The sequence below is a fragment of the Pteronotus mesoamericanus genome, unplaced genomic scaffold (genome assembly GCF_021234165.1).
Source record: "Pteronotus mesoamericanus isolate MK-2021 breed Mesoamerican mustached bat unplaced genomic scaffold, CSHL_Meso_final contig_101, whole genome shotgun sequence".
NCBI classification, from domain to species: Eukaryota; Metazoa; Chordata; class Mammalia; order Chiroptera; family Mormoopidae; genus Pteronotus; species Pteronotus mesoamericanus.
The window spans coordinates 19,929,419-19,951,996 of NW_026555001.1; the positions used below are offsets into that span (position 1 = coordinate 19,929,419).

Consider the following 22,578-nt stretch of genomic DNA (forward strand, 5'->3'; position numbering starts at 1 on the left):
GGGGTGCTGAGGCTTGGCCGAACCCGAGAAGTCCGTTTCTTCATCGTTGCCTTTGCGGCCGCTGCCATCAAGAAACCTGTTCTTACCCTTGAGGGAGAGCCCTTCCTGCGGGCTAGGGAGGGTGGCTCCTTCTCAGCCCCTCGGCCGGGAGGCCTCTGCGGGGCAGTGAGGAATCCTCCCTCTCTCAACACCAAAGATTACTTTTAACGAATCCACCCCTATTTTATACCTCTCAGGTTTTGTTAAGTCCAGTAGCACAGGAATAAAAAGACCTGATAGTAGAACTACCCAAAAGATAGTGGAAGAATTGTGAATGTGAAGGCGCAGAATCATGGTCACTCAGAATCAATGCTTAATTGCAGCACCACTCCAAGTGCTGAAAATTTTTCCATCATTTCTACCTCTCAGGTTCTTAAAGCATGCTGTTTGTTATCCAAGTGAAAAGCCAGCTCCCTGAACTAAACTACTGCCATTAGACAGTGCAATAAAAATTTACTCTGTGTGAGCTCCAGACACCCACTACCATGACTGTACTTTCAAAAACAGGAGGAAAGTGTAATAATCATTAATGCCGTGTTTAAGAGTTCCTTTTGATCCACGTCATAGTACTTGGTATTGTCAGACTTCCTAATATTCGCCTTTCTGAAGGGCATATTCCACATCTCTGAGACAGCAGTCACGTTTGACTGGGAGCCATTCCGAGAAGTCCTGAAAAACCTCTTTGGACTAAAGTGCAAAGAGAAGTGGTGGCATAGCCACTGCATCTCGAAAACAAGAATGGAGAGAACTGGAGAGCAGAAAGCTTGTGGGTTCTTTACCTGTGCTTCCTGCAACTGAAGATAGGTGTCAGGATGGAGCCTGTGCTGCATACTCTGCTTACCCTGTGTCGCCAGCAACTGCTGCTGCATCAGGAGCACTGTGTGTATCCATGTGTTATGCTAGAGGGGATCACAGGTGACCAAATACCAAAAACGCCCCTGGATTCGTCATCCCTTCTCTATCTGTGTTTGAGTGCATGGGGTTGGAGTCCCAGAGAGAGCGGCATCCAGGGGGGACAATTCCTTTAACTGACTTTCCTTGTCTCGTAATACTTCCTAGAGATCTCTTAGCATTAGTTTGAATCTTTTTTTTTTAATCTTTATACAGTTGAAAGAATATCTTTATACAGTTGAATCTTGAAAGTACAGGTTTGAGCTGCATGGATTCACTTATACATGGATTTTTTTCAATAAATATACAGTCAGCCCTCCGGATCCTCACATTTCACATCCAAGGATGCAGCTAACCGTGGATCCAACACAGTATTTGTGATGCATGGTTGGGACTCCTTGGGTGAGGAGAGCTAACTGTATGCATCTAGGTGTGTCCACCTGTGACCCGGGGGCCACATGCGTGTGGCTCTGGATGGCTCTGAATGCAGCCCAACACAGTCATAAATTTACTAAAACATGAGGGGTTTTTTGTGTGTGATTACATCACAGTGTATTTAATGTGTGACCCAAGACAACTCTTCGTGCAGTGTAGCCCAGAGACACCAAAAGGTTGGACAGCCCTGTTATACCTTTTACGTAAGGGACTTAAGAATATGCAGCTTTGGGGATCCGTGGGGATCCTGGAACCAACCCCCTGCGGATAACAAGGAGTGACTGAGTTTTAGGGGAGTCAGTAGTCATACGCAGACTTTTGAATGAATGAGAGTGGGAACCCTAAAGCCCCACGTTGTTCAGGGGTCAACTGTGCATGACCTTTGTATAAACCCATCACAGTTCAGGCAGCCAGCTCTGATTGGAGGAGGATTCTGGATCATCCCTGCCATTCTGGAGCTGAAATCATTACAGGTACCCATGAATGCCTCCTAAGCGCCATCTATACATCCAGCATCTCTGATTTGTACTTCAGAAGATGCCAAGGTGGCAGAAACTCCTGTGTTCTGGCTGAAACCCTGCATTAATTTGAAAAGCACACTATGAGCATTTTGCAATCAGTTGTTGCCAAGCCAAGACTTTAAAAGCCATCTGTAAAGGCTGTGGCTCCCTGTTCCCAAAGAATGTCTTTTATTCCCCATCAAGGCCATGGAGGTGTTCAGGGAACAGGACATTCTTACTTATGTAACAGAGCAGGAGGTCTAGTAGAGGTCGAATTATTATGCCCAAAAAAGAAAACAACTAAAATATCTGTCATTGTTGAGAGCAAAGGAAAAGTCTACAGGAAGTGGCTGAACATTTAGCTGACAGATATATCTAAGGAAAAACAAGAAGCTATGGCTAGAAAGAAAAGAGTCCTCCACAGTCTTCCCTCAAATCCCTTCTCTCCATTAATAAGAGCGACATGAAGGCAGAATTACAGGTGCTACCTGATCAACTTGAACATTTGGGCAATGCCATCACACAGGTTACAGTGAAAAAGGACTAGGAGACCAGGTCTACAAACACCCACCTTTACTCTCAGGTCCTAATGGAAAAAACGCACTCAGCTCATTCAGCAGGAGGAATGTAAATACGCAAGGGAAATGGCAGATCACTGATACCTGAAATCACAGGAACAGCCTCACACTGAAGTCAGACACAAACGAAGGCTTAAACCCACATTGCAGAAAAGATAAGAGGTAGCACTATCTGATTTCTAATGAAAAAATAATATCTTCATGATTTGAGGTTAAAGAGGAATTTCTTGAACTAGACACAAAGAGCAATAACTATAAAGGAAAAAACTGTTAAACTCAACTGCATCAAACTTAAGAATGTATCTCCATTATGAAAAAACAGAAGATAAGACTAACAAGTGTTGAACAGGCAAGCCAATGACTGCCGCAAGATAAAGGACTGGTGTGCAGAATAAAAAACTATTCCTATGAATCAAGAAAGAAAAAAAAGAAAGACAGGCAGCCTAATAGAAAAATGTGTAAGAGACTTGAATAAACACCCCAGAGGATATAGAAAATGTCCAATAAACATATAAAAGTTATTCAACAAATTAAAGCCACAGTGAAATACCGTTATACACCAGGTTAGTCATAATTACAAAGTTTGCCAGTGCCAAATTAAAGATAGGTAAAAATATGCACTCATGTCTGTTATTGTGGGGGGAATTGATACAACTACTTTGGAAAGCTATTTGGGTTACCTGCAAAAGCTGAACATATGGATACTGTATTTCTACTCTTAGCTGATACAGTCAACAGAAATGCATGCACACATGCACCAAGAAACATATATAAAAATGTTCACAGCAGCATACTTATAGTATCTCTGGACTGAAAACAACCCAAATATCTATCAATAAAATCAGTAAGTTGAGGTATGTTCATACAACAGAAAACTATATAGCAAAGGTAATCTATTGCTACATATATCACCATGGGTGAATCTTACAGAAAATGTTGAGTCATGGAAGTAAAACTTGAAAACATACTGCATGATTACATTTATATAAAGCTCATTAACAGAAAGAAGTTAACTGTGGTATTAAGGGATATGTATTAGTCTGCTGGAGCTGCCATAACAAAACGCTATAGACTTTGTGGCTTAAACAACTGACATTGTTCTTTCTGGAGGCTGAAAGTCCAAGATCAGCATGCCAGCGTGGTTAGTTTCTGGTGAGACTTCTTCCTGGCTTGTAGATGGCCACCTTCTCCCTGGGTGTTCGCCAGACCACCAGACCTCTGGTGTATGCTCAGGAAGAGAGGGCGAGCTCCCCAGGATCTCTCTTTATAAGGATAACTGATCCTATCAACCCCGCCTTTCTGACCTCATTTAACCTTAATTACCTATCTCTACACAGTCACCTCGGACCCTGGCCAGGTAGCTCAGTTGGTTAGAAGGCCATGCAGAGGCACCAAGGTCGCAGATTTGACCTCCAGTCAGGGCACCTACAAGAAGCAACCAATAAATGCATAAATACATGGAATAACAAATCATTGTTTCTCTCTCTCTCTTTCTCCCCCCTTTTCTCCCTCTCTCTCTCCCCCTCCTTCCTTCCCACTCTCTCTCTAAAAAAAAAAAAAAAATCAATAAAAAATACACATTTAGATACAGTCACATTGGAAGTCAGAACTCCAACATACAGATTTGGGGAGACACAGCTCATTCTGTGGCAGGATGAAAAGTATTAATATAAAGCAAACAAGGGCATGATCATGATATTAAGGGATAATAAGCACTGATGCAAAGCAAAGAAGTCAGGACAGAGCTATGATTGGAAGATGCCGTGCTGGCTATGTTTTGTTTCTTGATTCACATAGCTATGCATTTTATAAACTATTTGTTAAATGTCACATTTAAACTTGTAAACTTTTCAGTATGTGATACTTAACCATTTTAAATGTTTTTTTTTAAAGCAAAACCATTGCATTCACTCTCATTTCCTCTTTTGTAATCTGTTAACATCGATGATCTGTTCCATTTTTGTTACTCTGTTACTGACTTTTGATTCCCCATAGAAATTATTTTTATAGGTTAATTATTTAAATATTAATATGCTAAATCATGGTAAATTTAAAAATGTTTAGCAATGTCCTTTATTCTTCTGGCATATTATTAAAACACATTCCCTGATATTCTGAGGAGTTGAGTTGAAATTATATTTTTGCCCTTAAACATTTCCCCATGAGATAGAGATTTGCAGCCTCGCTTATCCCTGACCTGTTAAAGGTTATCTTTGGTTGGTAAGATGAAGGAATGGAAGAGCTTTTCAAAAGGGAACTATTTCCAAATGTAATCAATAAAAGAAATGCTGACTAGAAATTGTTTTTATGTGGCTCTACTTCTGATATCATTAGTGAAATTAAGTTGTTATAACTACTAAAATGGTATATTAATTTCTCCTTTCATCAGTCCCTCAAAGAGAGTATGAGTTGCTGTCACAATCAAGAAGCTACTTAGCAATCAGATTTCCTTCTCACCCTGAAAACTAAAGCCCAGCCATTCAAGGGTCATCCTTCTCTTCTGCCCGGATTGGCTGCGGGCTGAGATCATGGTGGATATTGCTTCTTAGTCTGAACAGATCTTTAGACACATTCCAAACCCCAGCCATTTGTCAGTACTATATAAAAGAAACAATAAAGCCATAGGTTATCCCTCAAGAAACTTCTCATCAAAATACGCTTTCTCTTGTAGATAATTCGCTCCATTCTGCTCTTTCCCACAATTGAGCGAATGTCCGAGACACCCAACGGCAGGATCGCCACTCCATTCTTGTGCTGGCTTCGATATGCCCTCTATGCTGGCAGCTACTTCTTGCTTAAACCGTGCCCAGAGAAACTCAAGTCCTGGCTGATCAGAGTGGTCCTTGAAAGGATGAACTTTCAGAGTGAAGTCTCGCCCCTGAGTTCACTGGAGCCGTTCTGCATGGGTAAGTAAGCACATTTGCCCATGTCTGGGTTTTATTCTTGTATCAGAAAGCATTAGCAGAATAATAACCTCAGGCAGTGACTAAATAGCAGCCAAGGAATTATTTGTTGGACTTTTTCCTTCCAAAAGCTTAAAACGAGAAATAAAATGAGAATAGAGCGAGGGAAGTTCTGTTTGACAGGTAGAAAAGGCTCTTTGAGCCTACTCTTAAAGCTTATGCTGCTGTTCGTCCCCTCTAGGCACAGAAAGGTGAGAAGGACTCTTCTGTACAAAGCATGTATGGGGTCCCAGCAGGAGTCCAGGGTGTGCCCTGTAGTCCAGTGGGGAGGACTTTGCAAAACGAGCCCCAGGGAAGCAGGGCCCCTAGTCCGGTGGAGAGAACAGGCTCCGCCTTTAGCTTCCTCCTTAAATGGTTTTGGAAGAGGTTAAATTTTAAAAGTAATAAATAATAGTCATGGTAATATAACGCTGGTAATATCACTGCTTTGCTGATTCTATTTTCTCAATGTGCCAGGGTATGTTTTTGTTACTTTACTTTTGGCTTCAAATGTTGTTTTTAAATGTAACCTATCTTTTTAGTTAATATTAACTTATATATATTTATAAATGATTTTCATAAAATAATCCTATTTTCCTAATCTGTAAAATAGGGATAACAATATCCCATATTTCAGGAGATTATTCTAGGATTAAATATAGGATGTGCAAATTGTCTGTCTAAGCATTTTATTTATAAGAGGCCTTCAATGAATAACAACAGTTGCAGTAGCAGCTAAAGACACCATTTAAAGATTTTACCTGTATTTCTCAGAACTAACGAGGTTTAGTTTTTGATATTGTTCCCCTTTTCTAGGTGAAGAGACTGAGTGAGGTACAGAAAAGTTATGTCTCTGTACATAATTGGGGTGCAGATATTTGCCAAGAGTCATACAACTAGTGGGTCCTGTTCAAACTCAGGCTGTCGGCCGCTGTGCTAAGCTTCCTTTCCCCCATAGCTGCTCCACTGTCTCTTTGCCCCAGCCAACCATGAGGCAGGACTCCTGATTGAAATGCATCATGCTCCTCTGCCCCGGGTGCCGTGGGATCCTGTGCATAGTGAATCCAGAGACCAGTCACAGCCCTGCCTTTGCCCTTGTACAGCCTGCGTATTGGATGGGAAGCGTTTTCCAAATATGTAGCAAGAAGCAGTCACCACAAATAGAAATTTAATACATTTTTCTGTATTTGTGGGCTTTGCTTCCCTTCCACGTTCTACCCAACCCCTCTTCTTTATTCTAGCCATAGCATAGCAGTGGAAGAAGATAAGATGGCAAGAGGGGGTGCAAGGCTCAGGACAGTCATAAAAGTCCCCAAAGATTAAAGTCAGACATGTCCCTTAAAGACCTTCTGGTCCAGCCCCTCATCTTTCTCTCATATTACAGTAAAGAAAGAGGTGGCCTATTAAGTGAACATGGCACTGACTGTAAGTTAGAAACCCTCAACTCGCATATAGTTTCGCCCCAGACTCACTCTTGTCGTCTCAGTTTAGTCCTTTCACGTTTCTGGTCCTTGATCATTGGTCAAATCAAGAGTGGACTAGATGATCTCTAAGGGCAATACCCCATTGGAATCATTTGAGAACAAATAGAAGTCACTTGAAATTCTGGCAGACATGTATAAAATGACTCTACTTACACTTCAGTAACTCATCTTATTTCCCCTTCCCCTTTTTTTTCTTTTTTGATATCTTTCTTTTTACTCTATAGAATGGCTTTTAAAAAGCATTGTCCAGTTAGGAACTCCATTCTTCTCCAAGGACTTCTGCTTCCAAGAACATGTGATAGATGTATTTTTCCCTGTTTCTCCTACTAAATACAAAAAAAATCCTGTATAGTATATGTAAAATAAACATAAGAAGATGCTGAAAGGTAGAGAAGAAAACAGGCAGGGACCCTGGAACCAGGGGGGCGTTCTCAGGTTTTCTTGTTACCACATATGCTCTAGATTTGCAGCCAGGACCCAGAAACACCACTGGGTATGGGTGCAGACCCAAAAAAGCCCCAACACCAGCCAAAGGACCATAATAATGACAGCCTTTCCAAAAGAAACTTTTAGGTAATTGCTCTCATCTAGCCAAGCACCATAGTAAAAACCGTAGCCGTATTCCATGCCAAGTGGGAAGCCCGGACTGAACCCCCCAATTCTCAGAAAGGAGGCACCCTGCTCTTTCCCCACGTGGGTGGTGTCTGGGAGAGACTGAGTGGAGTATCAGGACTTTCACCACTGCCTGGCAGTAATGCGGCTGCCGCCACCCCTGTGATGTCAGTGGGGGTCGTGTGAGAAGTAGCAAGGCAGTCCTGTCCGCCCAGCCAGAATGCTAACAGTGGAAGACTAGGGGGGAGTCAGAATCCCTACCCCTGCAGAGTAATAATGAGGAGCCTTTTCATCCCTTGGGCGTCAATAGATCAAGTGGAGGACTTAGATTTCTACCCCACCTGGAAGTATGATAAGTGTCAGAAAAGAAAAATGCTAAAAGAGAAAATTTAAATAAGATCTGGAGTATTATAACACCCAAAATGTCCATGTTTTAGTTAAAATTCTTGTCTTACTAGGAACCCAGAAAATTTCAACTTGAATTGAGAAAGACAATAGATGCCAACACCAAAATGACAGATATTAGAAGTATCTGACAAAGATTTTAAAGCAGCCATTATAAAAATGCTTTAATGAACAATTAGTAAACATGTTTGAAACTAATGAAAAATAGAAAGTGTCAAGAAAAAGATTTGGAAATGGTAGAACTGAAAAATACAATAAGTGAAATTAAAAATTAGTAATTTTGAAAATTAAAAATGGATAGGCTCAACATTAAAGTGGAAGGGACAGTGGGAAGAATTGATAAAGATAAGGGTAGAACAATATAAATAGAAATATCCCAAATTTGGCAAAAGACATACACCTGCAGATTCTAGAAGCTGGGTGAACTCCAAACAGGGAAAACCCCAAAGAAAACCATACAATACATCATAATCAAAATTTTGAAAGCTAAAGCAAAAAAAAAAAAATGTCTTGAAAGCAGCCAGAAAGAAATGATACGTTAATTATAGAGGAAAATCTATTTGAGTGACAGCTGGTTTCTCATCAGAACCTATAGAGGCCAAAAGAAATGGCACATTTATTTCAATGCAAACGAAACAAAACAAAAATACCTATTAATACAGAAGTATATATCCAACGAAAATATCCTTCAGAAAAAAAAGAAGAAATTAAGACATTCTCCAATAAAAGAAAACTAAAGGAATCTGTAATCCTCAGATGTATCATAAAAGAATTGCTGTTAGAAGTATTGTAAACATAAAGGAGATGATAAAAGAAGGAATCTTGAAACATTAAGAAAGGAAAAAACAGATAAAAAAGAGAGAAGAATTACATTTTTCTTCTCTTCTTGAGACTTCTAAATTATGTTTAACAGTTGAAGCAAAAATTGTAGCACTGATATGGTTCTAAATGTATACAAAAGTATTTAAGACAATTATAGTATAACTAGGGGAGGATAAAGGAACAAAAAAGGATGTAAGTTTTCTTCATTTTGCTTGAAATGATAAGACGCCAATACCAATAGATTTTTATATAGATAAAATGTAATATCTAGAATAACCACTTTAAAACCTATACAAAGAGATACTCAAAAACACCACAGGTAAATAAAAATGGAATTATAAAACATATTCAGTAATATACAGGAAGATAAAAGAAAACACGGAGAAACAAAACACAGAAAACAAATAATAAAATGGCATACAAGCTCCAATATACCAATAATTACTTTAAATGTACGAGGACTAAATACACCAATTAAAAGACAAAGATTGGCAGAGTGGATTAAAAAACATAACTATATACTGTCTTCAGAAAACTCAGTTCAAATAAAATTACATATGTAGACAAAGTAAAAGAATGAGAAAATATATATCATGCAAACATTGATCCAAAGGAACCAGGAATGACTATATTAGTACAGGCATCCCCTGCTTTCCAGAAGTTTGCACTGTACCACTTCACTTTTACAAAACATTATTACCTGTTTTCACTAACCAGAAGAAATTCCGAGAGGATTTTCACTTAAAAAAAAAAAAACCACTGCGAACCAAAGAGTCACCAGTTCGATTCCCAGTGTAGGGCACATGCCTTGCCTGCAACCCAGATCCCCTGAGGGGGGCGCACGAAATGCAACCACACATTGATGTTTCTCTCCCTCTCTTCCTCCCTCCCTTCCCCTCTTTAAAAATAAATAAATAAAATCTTTGAAAAAAACAACAACAACAAATATCACCATACTAATGTTTGTCTTCCGTAAAAGCCGAGCATCATGTGAACATCTGGAGACAGTCCTCACTTTGTGCCATTTGGCTTGTTTTTCTGTGTGCATTTACTGACCTATATATAGCCATCTTTCGGTATCCATGGGGTATTGGTTCCAGGACCCCTCGCTCCTGTGGACACCAAAATTTCTGGATGCTGTAGTCCTTTATATAAAGTGGTGGACACACAATGCAACATGCAGATCATGTATCATAGAAATCTACAGTTGAGACCTATATAATCTTATTAAGAAATATCACCCCAAGAAATTCGATTAAGAAAAAAGAAAATGATGTAGTATTTGTGTATGACCTCTATGTGCATCTAGGCTACAGAAGGACATGCCTACACCTCGCTTCATTTCAGTGGATTCACCATACAGTTCAGCACATGGCAAATTCAAGTTTCACTTTTTGGAACTCTGTGTGATTTTTTTAGGTATTTTTGATTCGAGCCTGGTGGAATCCACAGATGAGAAACCCATGGATACAGAGGGCTGATTGTAACATATTACATATGACAAATAATCACGTGTTTCATGTTTTTAATTAAAGCCGGTAATCATTAAAGGCATTTTCCAGTTTTTCTATATCAGAATTATAAACGCCCTCTTAAAGAAGTAGCCGTCCTAAGCGGCACTTAGAGAAAGGAATCTCCCTTTCAGCCACTGGCAGACCTCCCACTGCATCTTTCAGCAGCACCCAGTGCAGGCGTCAACAACAAGACCATTTGAACGCAGGAGGCCTCTGTCTCCATGGCTCAGGGCAACCACTGTGTACTTGTTGCTGGAAAACCCTGGGATTCCAGTCCCACACAACCACAGCAGAGATACGCCATGTGCAAGATTGACTCCGTAAACCAAGCCAAATGCTCAGCCACATCGCTTCATCTCTGTTCCGAACAGCCAGTTCGTGAACTAAGTGTGGAGCACAGCCTCCCTATTGCTGGCATGCCTTCCTTCTCTGATTTTTCTTCTCTTCATTCTATACCAGGCCTTCTGGTGTCCAAGTAACCAGTACTCCAGTGGTCTCTGGTTTGTTTTTTGGTTTTTTTCCCCCATTACCCACTCAGTCTGTATGACCTTGAGTAAAGGGAAAGGGGGCAAGAATACCTGTCTTCTTCCTTTAAGGGTTCTGGATTCAGTGTCCTAGTAGTGACTTCCAGATGACCCTTAACCAAGCATCCCTTTTATCCTAGCCAGCCTCTTCCCAGCTGTGCCCTTTGAATCCTGGGTTTCCCTTGCCTCCTCTTACAACAACTGCCATAAAAGCCCCCTCTGCCCAGGCTTGCCCTGGCCATCCCTTAAGTGGTTCCTGTTGCCTTGCTTACTACAAATAGAAAAAGGTCCCAGCTGAGAGAAAGCAATATTTATAAGACACTGGCCCTTGCGGATGATTAGTGGACTCTTCCTGAGCTGATAGCCCATGTAGAGTGAAGGTAATCAATATTCACACCAGCCACTTGAGTCGATGGCATGGTTTTCAGGGTATACCAAGAGAGGGGTTATCAAGAGGAAGGGAGACCAGGTCCAAGATCATTCTCAGTAGTCATTCTCTCCGTGCCTTCTGGACATTTCCCCTGCAGACCTGCTTCTCTGGCTTGACTGTCATCCAGACAATGACCTTCAATGTGCCAGCTTGACTTGTAGGTCTTGCGATGTTTGCACATTATGTAATGTCTGTGCTTCAGTAGAAATCTTACGGAAACAAATGGAGGAAGTTTGCCAGTCCAAGTAGTGGATAATAAATCCTGCCCTATCTAGACACTGAGTTTCTGTATTCTTTAGTTTATACACATATTTTTGTTGTTGTTGTTGCAAGGTCTGAAAAATTCAAAGAACGAAAATATTCAAGCATTTCAAACACGGTTGCCCCTTCCCATAGGCCAAATTTCTGAGCGTTTGCCTCCTTCTCCAGGCTGGTCAGTGACACCTCGCCTCCTGTCTGGCGTTTGGGGGAGAGCAGCTCTCGTTCAGTCCACATCCGTTAGAAACTTTGCCACAGTGGCCATCTGTTCAGCTTCCGTGACTAGGTTGTCTTAAATGTTCTTTTTAAAGAAAATATATAGGATTTTTTTTATTTTAATTCCGGAATATTTGCCCCTACATATTTTCTTTAGAATAGATGTTCTGTTTCATGAGAAATAGGCTTTTCACTGAGACAGCTTAAATTGAATTTCCTGATCAAAGCTAAAAGCGAATATATTTTAGCTTAGCAGTATCACAGGTCAAGATAATTAACTTTAAAAAATATTCTAGGGTCTTTCCATTAGGCCAAAATGATGTGATGTTTTAATTCCTTTCAGTTACCAAACTAGAAAAACAACACCGAGACAAAGGGCATTCCTGGTAGGTTACATTATTGCTCTGTTGCATACATTCTTGTAAAAGAAACTCTCATAATCTTTCCTTAATCAATATGAAAATAACTTCTGAAAATATGTGTAGTGATATGAAAAGAATTGAACTATTCAGTGAGCTTCATTAAAGAATCACAAATTTCTTCTCAGAATATGTCTAACTCAATCCCAGGATAATTTTTTGAATAAGACAAAACTAGACTTCCATGTTCCTATTCTGTCATTTATGTGTGTAGCTTAGGAAAATCCGTTTATGAAAGCCAGCTTCAACATTAATGATTAATGGAATTTCAGCCTAAAATTCAACAATGAAGAAAAAGATGTTTTTGTGTATATGTGATTAGTATTAGGATTTAGGGCAAAAGGTGGTTAGATATGGTACTAGAATATCATCTCTGTTTTAGAATTAAGTGACAAGATTTTACTATTTTTTTCTAAAGAAAATTTTACATTTTTATATATTTAAATTATCTGCCCCCTTTAAAAACTGTATTTTCTTTTTAAATCATATACTTTGAATTGTGTTTTTCACTTTGGTGAACTTATTAGTACATAGGTAAGATTATCTGTTTGCAAATGAAATGGATGGTTATAATAACCACATTCTTGGCTTATGGAGACATGCGTACTACATTGTGTGAATAATACACATTCCTCTAAGTTCTGCAGAAATTTTAGAATGGAAGAATTACATTTTTAAGTCTAGTTTTCACATTGCGAAAAGCCACATTTGGCACCATTAGGAAAAGGTTAAAAACAACCTGGAAAAAAATAAAGACCACCAAAGAGCTCCCCTCATAAGAAGACCTGACACCCGTGTCTCCAGGGCCATCCAGGCTCACAGCCTGTCCCCAAACCCAAGGACCTTGCTCCCTTGCCATCCTGCTTGGCCTGCACCTGTCTGACCCCCTCCGTCCAGCAGTGTCTGGCCAGCCTCACGACCAGTCAGAAGACATGCCAGGAGGGGCCATCCCTGGAAAGGCTCTTTTGCGGTCAGCTGCTACCTCTGCTCCCTCGCGGGGAAGCCCTCGTTACGTGGAGGTACGGCCTGATGCCACCTTTCCCCCAGACAAGCCCCAGAGTCTAGTAGGAGGTTAAGAACAGCACCAACCCCTGTGCTCTGACCAAAAACGCCCAGGAATCACGGAGGACCCGCCTTTACCTGCTCTGATCGGCAGGGATGGAGCTCAGCGGTAAGTGACAGCGAGCTGGCAGTGCCCGAGCAGGAGCCTGTGTGCCTTGTGCCCGGGGTCTCCGGGGCTATCTGGCCCAGGGCAGGAGAGCGTCAGGATGGTGCCGTCAGGGGTGTGGGTCCTTTCTGGATTTCCACTCTCGTCCTTTGCATATAACCCTTTATTTCCGTGCTATCATCCCTTGATCACAAGATGACTTCTGCCCCTCGAGGCCTCATGTCTGACGTTCAGCCGGGTGAAGGGGGAGGACGGGGGGAGAGTGGGAGGCTCATTCCTAATGGGGCTTTGGCTTACTGAGAAAGAGAAGTCTTCTCCCAGGGACTTCTGCCGATAGGTTATTGGCCAGAACTATGCAGCATCCCTAGCCATAGGGGATATGAAGTCGTGTGTTTCAACTTTCCTATGTCTCTAGTAGAGAAAAAAGGGTTGTTTCTTTAGTGGTATTTTGGGTAGGTACGTAGTATCTGATACATCCCCACTCCAAGGAGGCCCTGGGACTCCTCTTCCATGGACTTAATTTTTATAGCATAGCCCACCTGTCAAACATCCAGCTAGTTAACTCCATGCATACTAGTTAACCAGTGACCGAGACAGTTAACTCCGCCTTCTCCCCACTGAAATGAAAACCCGCCACGGCCCCATCCCTCCTGGACTTGTCTGTGCTTCGTAAGCCCCGCAACACAGCCTGAGACGGGGGCTGCAGCGGGCCTGCGGCAGGCTCTCCGCGGAGAGTGTCCGCACGCGTGCGGCCGCAGTAGGGCCCGCCTCAGTTCCCACGGTGCTGGTCTGTGCCCTTTGTATTTTAAAGAGAATTTCGCAGAAAACTCACTGTTTCATGCCTAAGTGTGTGCTTACCAATGGCTGCTCTCCCCAGCCGCCCTCCCATCATGGAGGTGAATGTACCAAACCCTCTTTCCAATGCAACAAATCTTGAAATGAGCATTTTTAAGAGAGAGTGCTTTTTCTTTGTATGTGCTCTGTATATACTCATGCTGTCTACTTTGGACATACAGAACCTGACAGCCATGTAAAAAAAAAAAAAGTGATTGAAGTCACGTGTTGGCAGAATAACAATCACATTTTACTGCAGTGCACACACCCGCCTGTGGCCGATTTCCTACCTTGGAGGTTCACCAAGTTGAACTGTGCCCAGCAGTTCCCTTTGCTCCAGCGCCGACAGCTCTGTCTCCCCAACGTGATGGCAAAGCCAAACAAATGGGGCATTCCCGAATCACCATACCACCAAAACAGCAGGAAGCGTGGCTTTCCACCCCCAAGTTCTCCTTCAGAGAGCGATTCATACGTCTCCCCCAAGCCCCCATTTTGTCTTTAACTGTGGTTTTACTTCCCTCTGCATTTTCTTTTGCTGCACTGAGCAGTGGGTTATGTTAAGACTGGCTGAGTTTTTGGCCAGTCTTAACAGGCGCTCTTGGGCTCTCCCTCTTGCCTGCAGTGATTTGTCCCCATGGTAAGCTGGTCCCTGTCATTTTGGCTGGCCAGTGCCAGTATGCTTCAGCCTCCAGTTCCAGCCTCCATTGTGGTAGCAGCTGTAGCATCACTTAAAAGAAGGCAGCAGGCTTTTCCTCCAGACTCCTCACCCCCCGAAAAAACACCAACCAGGCCAGCTACCTCCTCCCTCCGCCCCTTCCCATTTGTTGTATTGAAGGACCTTGACTGATACCTGCCAGGAACCAAACACTTAGATGAGCATTGGAGAGAATGATGATACGTGGAAGAGAGCCCCGGCCCTTACGTTACTTTCAGCATGGTGGGGGTGACGAATGTGGAGAACTCTGACATACGACAGTCAGGGCTATTACGAACACAGACGCAGGCGTGAGTGGTACCTAGAGAGGAAAGATTAGTTCTACCTAGATAAGTAAGGGAGGAGAAGATAAATGAAATTGGACTTAAAAGATGAGTTTTTTTCCCAGTCGGACAAAATGACATCAAGATAGGCAACTGAGTGAAAGAGAAGGCAGCCTTCTCTTGTGGATTGTGTATACTTGGAGAACTGAGTGATGCCTTTTGACCTGTGAGAAGAACACATCCTGTTGATCTCCAACTTTAGCCCCCACGCAGCTGTTCCAAACCATGGGCCACTCTACCATGCGTTGAAGTCCTATAGTAATGTTTAAACATTACGCAGATTGCAAAAGATGATGGCAGTGAATAAAATAGAATATTAGACTCCTCACTGAGATTTTTTAGCACCGGTATTTAGATTCGTAATGAAACAAAAGTAAACAATTACGATCCTTCTAAATAGTTCTTTCTTTCATGTTTTTGTTTCCATTACTCCTGCTACTAGATATTTCCTTCACTGCAGTGCTTGAAACTCTGAATTCTGCTCATTTCCAGGAATGCTGTTGATGGTCATTGCCAAGAGAAATGTGTTTTTCCCTTAGGAAATTACACTTCTATTTGGTATTATTATTTCTGATCACCGTTCTGTGTTATGAGCATTTCTGAGAATGAAAAAGATGACTTCTTTGAGGCTGCCACTGGAAAGGCCAATTGGTATTCTCCTGTCTTTTATTTTCAAAAAGTATGCTTAGATGAGCCCTGTCTGGTGTGGCTCAGTGGGTTGAGCACTGGCCTGTGAACTGAAAGATCGCCGGTTCGATTCTCAGTCAGGGCACATGCTTGGGTTTCCGGCCAGGTCCCCAGTTGGGGCCATGTGATGTGTCTCTCGCATGTTTATCTCCCTCTCTTTCTCCCTCCCTTCCCCTCTCCCTAAAAGTAAATAAATAAAATCTTTTCTAAAAATAATTTTAAAATAATTTTTTAAGTATACTTAGATGAGAAATTATCAGGGGGAAAAAAGAGTAGGAATAAAATGGGTAACATACATTGCTTGATGTAAAATTTACTTTTAAAAATGTTATTCCTTACAAGTCGACACTGCAGAAAAGGGCTTAAAATGCAAATGTTCACCTCCATGAATGAGCATCAAGCAAGACTCCCACATAACTCCCACCCAGCCCAAGAGTCACCCTGGCCTGGGTCTCAGAAGTCTCCTTTATGCCCCTGCATATCCAAAAACCCATGTTTGAGCTCATTCAAGGTATAGGCAAAATCCAGTTCCTGTGGCTTTATGGCTGCGGTCCCCATTTTTTTGCTGGCTGTCCCTCTCAGCTCCTAGAGGTCACTCTTGGGTCCTTTCTACATGCATTTCATCTTCAAACCAGCTGTGGTGCATTTCCTCTTTTAGTGCTTTGAATCTTTGACTTCCCCTCCTACCAGCTCAGATGTTGGAAGGCTCCTGGGATTAGGTTAGGGCCACCAGGACCACCTTCCTTACAGTCATCTTCACTGTAGGACAAGACTTGGTCCAGGGGCAACATAGCATCGCAGTCACAGGTTCCACCCACACTCGAAAGGGAGGCAATGATGGAAGGGCAAAGAATGTGTGTGTCATCTTAGAACCCTGCCCACCACAGAGCATCGCTTCCTGCTCCTGTGAGATGCTGCCTCTGTCAAAGATCTGTAAAAAGCTGTGCTTCTAATGAATTATCTGTAAACATTCATGCTTCTAACCCTTAAATCATAAAAACACAGTGATCAGGGGCAATTGCACATACCGTCTGCTGTGGAACCTGACCTTAGGCCATCATCTGGCCAAATGTTGCTGCTGAGAGAGCCAAGTGGGAGCGAACAGGGCTTCTTTCACAGGACCTACCGTTTCCAGAAACAGCACCCCTTGCCTGATGTCAGAGAGCCCTCGCCCCAAAGTGTGGCAGGGCGGGGCGGGGGGGGGCAGGAATTTACTGCAATTAATTTGACAGTTGTGTTTATCCTATCTACTCTAAGTGTTTGGCTTTTTTTTTTTTTAATTTAGCTAATGCTGCCTATCTTGGGAGCCAAGAAATGAGGCAGGTGTTGAAGAGAGACAATGAAACCATAAAGGAGCACTTACCCAAGGTAATCGCTTTAGTACTGCAAGGAAGTAAGTAGATGGGCAGAGATATTCCCTGAACATGAAAGGTTGGAATTGGTTGGAACCTGTAAGACCTCAAGGGTTTGTAGATTTCATATGGAGCTCTACTTCTAGTTCAAATTACTGCTCTCCTTGAATGTTGCATAGAAAATAAGTAAAGCTGATTGCATAATTAAATATATTTTAATTATTTTGCGGGGGGTTAGTATCCATACTTCTCTCTAAAACTCGGTACTGGGAAGATTCTCAATAATATAGAATAAATGAGTTATATTAAAATGTGAGTAAAACATTGGAAAAGAACTAACATTGCTGCAACCTGGTGGCTCAGTGAGCCTTGTTCTCCAGAGCAGGAATGTCCAGCCGACACCAAAACCAGTTTTCTCTACAGGCAGGTGCAGAAACGCAAATATTGAAAAATTCAGCATTTGTGAGTCTCTGCTACCAATGCTAGAGTCTCGCGCAAACCCACGTGGAAGCACCAGTCTCTGAAACTGTGAGGGGACTATGGTTTAGAATGTGCGTAAGCGCCCTAAAACTCAGGTGGCTCTGGTACTCCCATGGCATCATTGTCTGTCTGTCCATCCTGAAGAGGCTGTTTGTGGCTACTCTGAATTGAGATGTGCTGTAAGAGTGCAGTGCACATTGGATTTCAGAAATGTAGTACCAAAAAAAGTAAAATAGTTTTTAAATATTACATGCTGAAATGATATTTTAAGATATATTGGGCCTCACCCTGGCTGGGTGGCTGAGTTGGTTGAAGCATCATCTGTACCCTGAAATGTTGTGGGTTCAGTTCCTGGTCAGGGCATCCAACTGGGTTGTAGGTTTGATCCCCAGTCAGGGTGCATATGAGAGGCAACCAATGGATGTTTGTCTCCCATATCCATGTGTGTGTGCATGTGTGTGTGTGTCTATCTTTCTCTTTCTCTCTCATATTAATACAACATCCTGAGGTGAGGATTTTTCTTAAAAAAGATATATTGGGCCCAGTAAAATATATTATTAAAAGTAATTTCACCCATCCCTTTATATTTTTTTAATGTAGCTACTAGAAAATTTTTAATTACGTGTGTACCTTTGTCTTTCTTTGGACTGTGGTAATTGGGAACTTTATGATTAGCGCTGAACTGTGACCTCGACCGGGAGCAGTGAAACTAGCCCCGCTGAGTGGCCAGGAATCCACAAGCAGAATGTACTGAATTTAGTATCTCTTCATAAACTTTGAGACATTTGACTTAAACTGACCTATGGTGTTAATTCACATTTCTATTACCTCCCAGTACAGTTATCTCAGTTATCTTAAAGCAAGAAGTGTATGTGTCCTTTAAAAAACATTTTCAGAATGTTGATCTGTGTGTAGTAGCATCACTCAGAGAGGACTTTTGAAAATGCCAGTTTGTGTTGTCTGTGGCCGTATTGATCATTGTATTTCTCAAATAATGACTGGCTAGAGATTGAAATTTTGGATCCAGAAGGAAACCCCAGAGATCTTTCAACTTTTTTTTAGTCGTTGAAGGATGTGAAAAGACAAGAAAAACAGTATTTGATTTTTCAGTTAAATTAGAAATGAATTTGTTTCAAAAATGCGTTTAAGTTCTCACGGCTGGAAGTCCATAAAAACAACTCCGCTCCCAGTTAATAACAGGACTGGCAGATGTGCGCTTCCAAAACTCACACTTGCTGACTGACTAGACCCCTCGTGCGTCCAAGCCCGTCCCAGCACCTGGGGGAGCCAGCTGCCGTAAAATACGCATCATTCCTGGATCCGTGTGTATGCTGTGCTCAGAGCGAGGTCAAAGGAAGGCGCTAACTTGTTCCTGCCCGAAGTTAAATCCATATGCAGGCGTAATCATTCCCAGATAGAGGTCTGCTCGTGGTAACTGTGTCAGGACTAGGAGTTTACTGAGGCTTTTATGGCAGAAACATGGGGACAGCAGGGTAGATGGCCGACATTTCAAGGTTAATATTAACAGCCAGGGAAATAAACTTTCCCAACCCCAGGGAATGACTTTGTTTTATTTTTGAGATAGCATTAAATGTACTTGTGGAAGTTGGGAAAGCAGGGCATTGTTTAATTTAATAGGGTAGAACTACCTTACAATTAATCGATTGTCCCTTGTACCAGGGAAGTTTGAGCTCTGCACTAGAATAATGTAGTTCCAACTCCTCAGTGAAATGAGGTACAGAGACAGGAACTTTTTGTTTCTGTAATGAGAACGAGAGGAAACATGCTGTAATTCAATATTGGGGAAAGTTGAATCAACACATGTCCCCATCTGCTTGAGAAAATAAGGAAGCCCAAAAGGGCATGTAGTTCTAGAAGGATGCTGGGCATTGCCTCCCACCTTCCAAATCACCTTGGTAATGAGTCCGACTTGAAAACCACTTCCCAAGACTAGACCTATCCCTGTTCTAGATGGTCCAGTCAAGGATACTCTGTCCCATTTCAGAGACTTCCTAGCTATACAGCACTGCTGTGTGAAGACCCTTTGGGCCATACATCTTGTTGCAAAAATCATTCAATATACCTCAGTTATGCAACATCCAAAATAATTCTGAAAAATGGATCTTTGTGCCATTCAGTCAGGGAGCCACAGTAAAGTTAGTCTAGAAATAGTCTCTCTGCTACATCTGTGGGTGGCTTTCCAATTCCCCCACCCACCACAAAACTGGCAGGCCATTGTCAGGGGACTTTGGTTCTAAATTCAGACTTCTGCCTCTGGGTTGTCATTGTCCACATGAAGAGAACTTATTATCCTCGTGAGGAAAATTGGCCTTTTTAACTACGAAGAATCTCATGGGCTGACTATCTACCTTCCTCCCTTCTTTCCTCCTTTCTTTCCTTCCTCCCTTCCTTCCTCCCTTCTTTCCCCCTTTCTTTCCTTCCTTCCTTCTTCCCTTCCTTTCTCCCTTTTTCCTGGGTCTAGAGACTTAATATACAGCAGCAAACATTGTGTTTATTGGCAGTGCTTCAACACTGCATAGTTGTTTCCCTTTCCTGGAGCAAGTATTTCCGATGCGTAGTTGTTTCCAGAGGAATGTGTACTTACGGCCTGTGGTGCTGTGGCTGTGTCCTTTCTTCCCCTGACTAAACCCTCCCTGTCCTATGAGACTCGGCTCTATCGTCACCTCCAAAAGGTCTTCCCCAGTCCCCAGAGTTGGTTAGGTGCCCCCCCCCCCAGTCCCCACGACCCCCTGTGTCAAGCTAGAATGTGGCATTCACCACGCAGTATGTAAATGGTCAGCTTCCCCCTCACCCAGCTTGGGGTAAGGAGCTGCGTTTTTCTCGCCTCTGTCGCCCAAGGGCCTAGTGTGGCACAGGACGCCCAATGAGCAGTCCGTAGACGCACCCCAGGCGGGTGGATGGGGAAGCCACGAGAGGGAAGGTTCTAAGCCTTCGTTGTGCCAGGGTCTCTTCGGCTCTCTCATGTGGGGGCCCCTTCTCTGAATAATATTTTTTAAGTGCATAAAATAAATGTATGAGGTTACAAAAAATTATATTGTGGTTATGAAAATATCTTAAAAACAAATGTGTGATATAATGGTGGTCAGAATTCCTATTGTGAACTTGTAGTGATGAGCATAAGTTATTTTTTATCTGCAACAAATCTACTGTCATTTGAAAATTTCCCTAATTTTATAGAGAACAAAATGTAGGTGTCACCGTAGGTACCGCACACACACCGCCACCACTCACTGACTGGCGTGGACCTGTAGATCCGCGACATCAAAGGCACTTGGCCCTCGTAGGGTATGAGAATGGTGACCGAGGAACCTCAGGGGGTTTCTCTGTATGAGATTTGGTGACAGTATAGGGACTAGGGAAGGAGAAACAAGGTGTGGGAGATGGTTGAGAAAGTGGTCATTTGGGCACTTTTGTCCGAGATCCCTGTGGGACATCAAGGGGACACCTGTCCAGCGGGCGTGACGCTTAGAAGAGTGGTCCGGGCTGGATCTGAGTTGGGAGTGATGCGTGTATGTCTGGAGCCCTGAGCGTGGGTAACAGCGACCTACATGAGTGTGTGGTACGAGGAGAGAAGACTCTAAAGTCTGATTTGGGGGAATGCAGCTTGAAGGTTGGGAGGAAGCAGGGGAGCTAATGAGTAAGAGGGAAGTGAAGGGGGAGGGACGGGAATGAGAACCAGGACGGAATAAACCAGAGCAAGAGAGTCGACTGTACATTCTCGCCACCCCAGCCCCGATCCCTCTGGGAGCCTCTGGGGTATGCTCTGCTTTATGACGCACCTGGCGTGTCCGAGGCAAGGAGGAGGTCAGCATCCCCGCGTTCTGTCATTGTTCTCAACTGTAAGGGGATGTGTGTCTCATTCAGAGGAAAGTGAATTACTGTTTGATTTAGAAACTTGAAGTTTTCATTTAAAACTCACTTAGGGGGGAAATTCTACACGGCCGTGACCATCTTTGGCCTAGGCTTATGGAAACAGCTGGTGTGTGCTACTGCCAGACTGAATCCGAGAGTCGCTATCAGTCCGCAGAGCCCTGAGACTGTTCCCCGCCAGCACAAGGGAGACACAGCTTCCTGAGGATGGCAGGTAGCGCAGGAAGGGGTGCTGCCGCTGCGCCCGGAGGGCCGCCCGGCGACAGTGTGGTGCAGGGAAGGGGCAGAGTGTCCCCAGGAACAGAAACGCCCCTGCTGCGGCTGTCTTCCCAGTCTGCATAGCCCACCTGAGCCCAGAGGCGCATGTCGTCTTGGGGAACAAACCTCGTGCCGTGTTTGCAGATCTGGGCATGCAAATCCTTCAGACACACGCAGGTCCCGCTTAGCAGAGCAAAAGGAGCCCGCTAACCAGGGCTGCCTTTCCGCCAAGCCTCAGTCTGAAACTGATTGTGTTAGTTCTGCCTGTTTAATTTGAAGCCTGTTCCAAATGTCATAATCATCCTGGAAATAGATAGGTTTGTTTTTATCTCAGTTATTTTGACCTGGAGAGCTTCATTGCAGGCACTTGTGTTCTCTAGTTGAACATCACTGTTGGGGGCAAGGGGGTTGTATATTGGAGAACAGAGTATTCAGAGTCACAGCCTGAGCCTCAAACCCCATGTCTGCCACTTGCTCGCTTACATGACCTTGGTTAAATTTCTTGACCTCATTGTGCCTCCTTTTTCCATCACTAAAATGGTTTAATAATGGTGTCTATTCTCATACAGCTGTTCCAAAAATATAATGCTATAATTCATATAAATACTGTGTAAGAGTGCCTGGCATGTGCTAAGCATTCAATAAAAGATTACTGTTATTAGTTAAATCACAGGTATGCTTATGAGTACTTGAAAAGGATTATTTGGCCACCTTTTCCTCCCCCCCAGTTACAGGAAGACGATTACAAGGATTTTGATGATATCGATATGTAGCCACGCGGCCCAGGAATGCCCCAGAGCA

The 22,578-nt window shown here is 42.8% G+C and overlaps 1 protein-coding gene across 3 annotated transcripts in view; it reads left to right on the forward strand.

Annotated features, from left to right (window-relative positions):
• The window catches only part of LDAH (lipid droplet associated hydrolase), a 78,380-nt gene that overhangs the window by 45,254 nt on the left and 10,548 nt on the right, over positions 1-22,578 (forward strand). For all 3 annotated transcript variants that reach the window (XM_054569214.1, XM_054569207.1, XM_054569223.1), the window contains 2 exons: positions 5,115-5,349; positions 17,082-17,164. In XM_054569214.1, the coding sequence (XP_054425189.1) occupies positions 5,115-5,349; positions 17,082-17,164 (318 nt within the window). The remainder of the gene's footprint in view (positions 1-5,114; positions 5,350-17,081; positions 17,165-22,578) is intronic.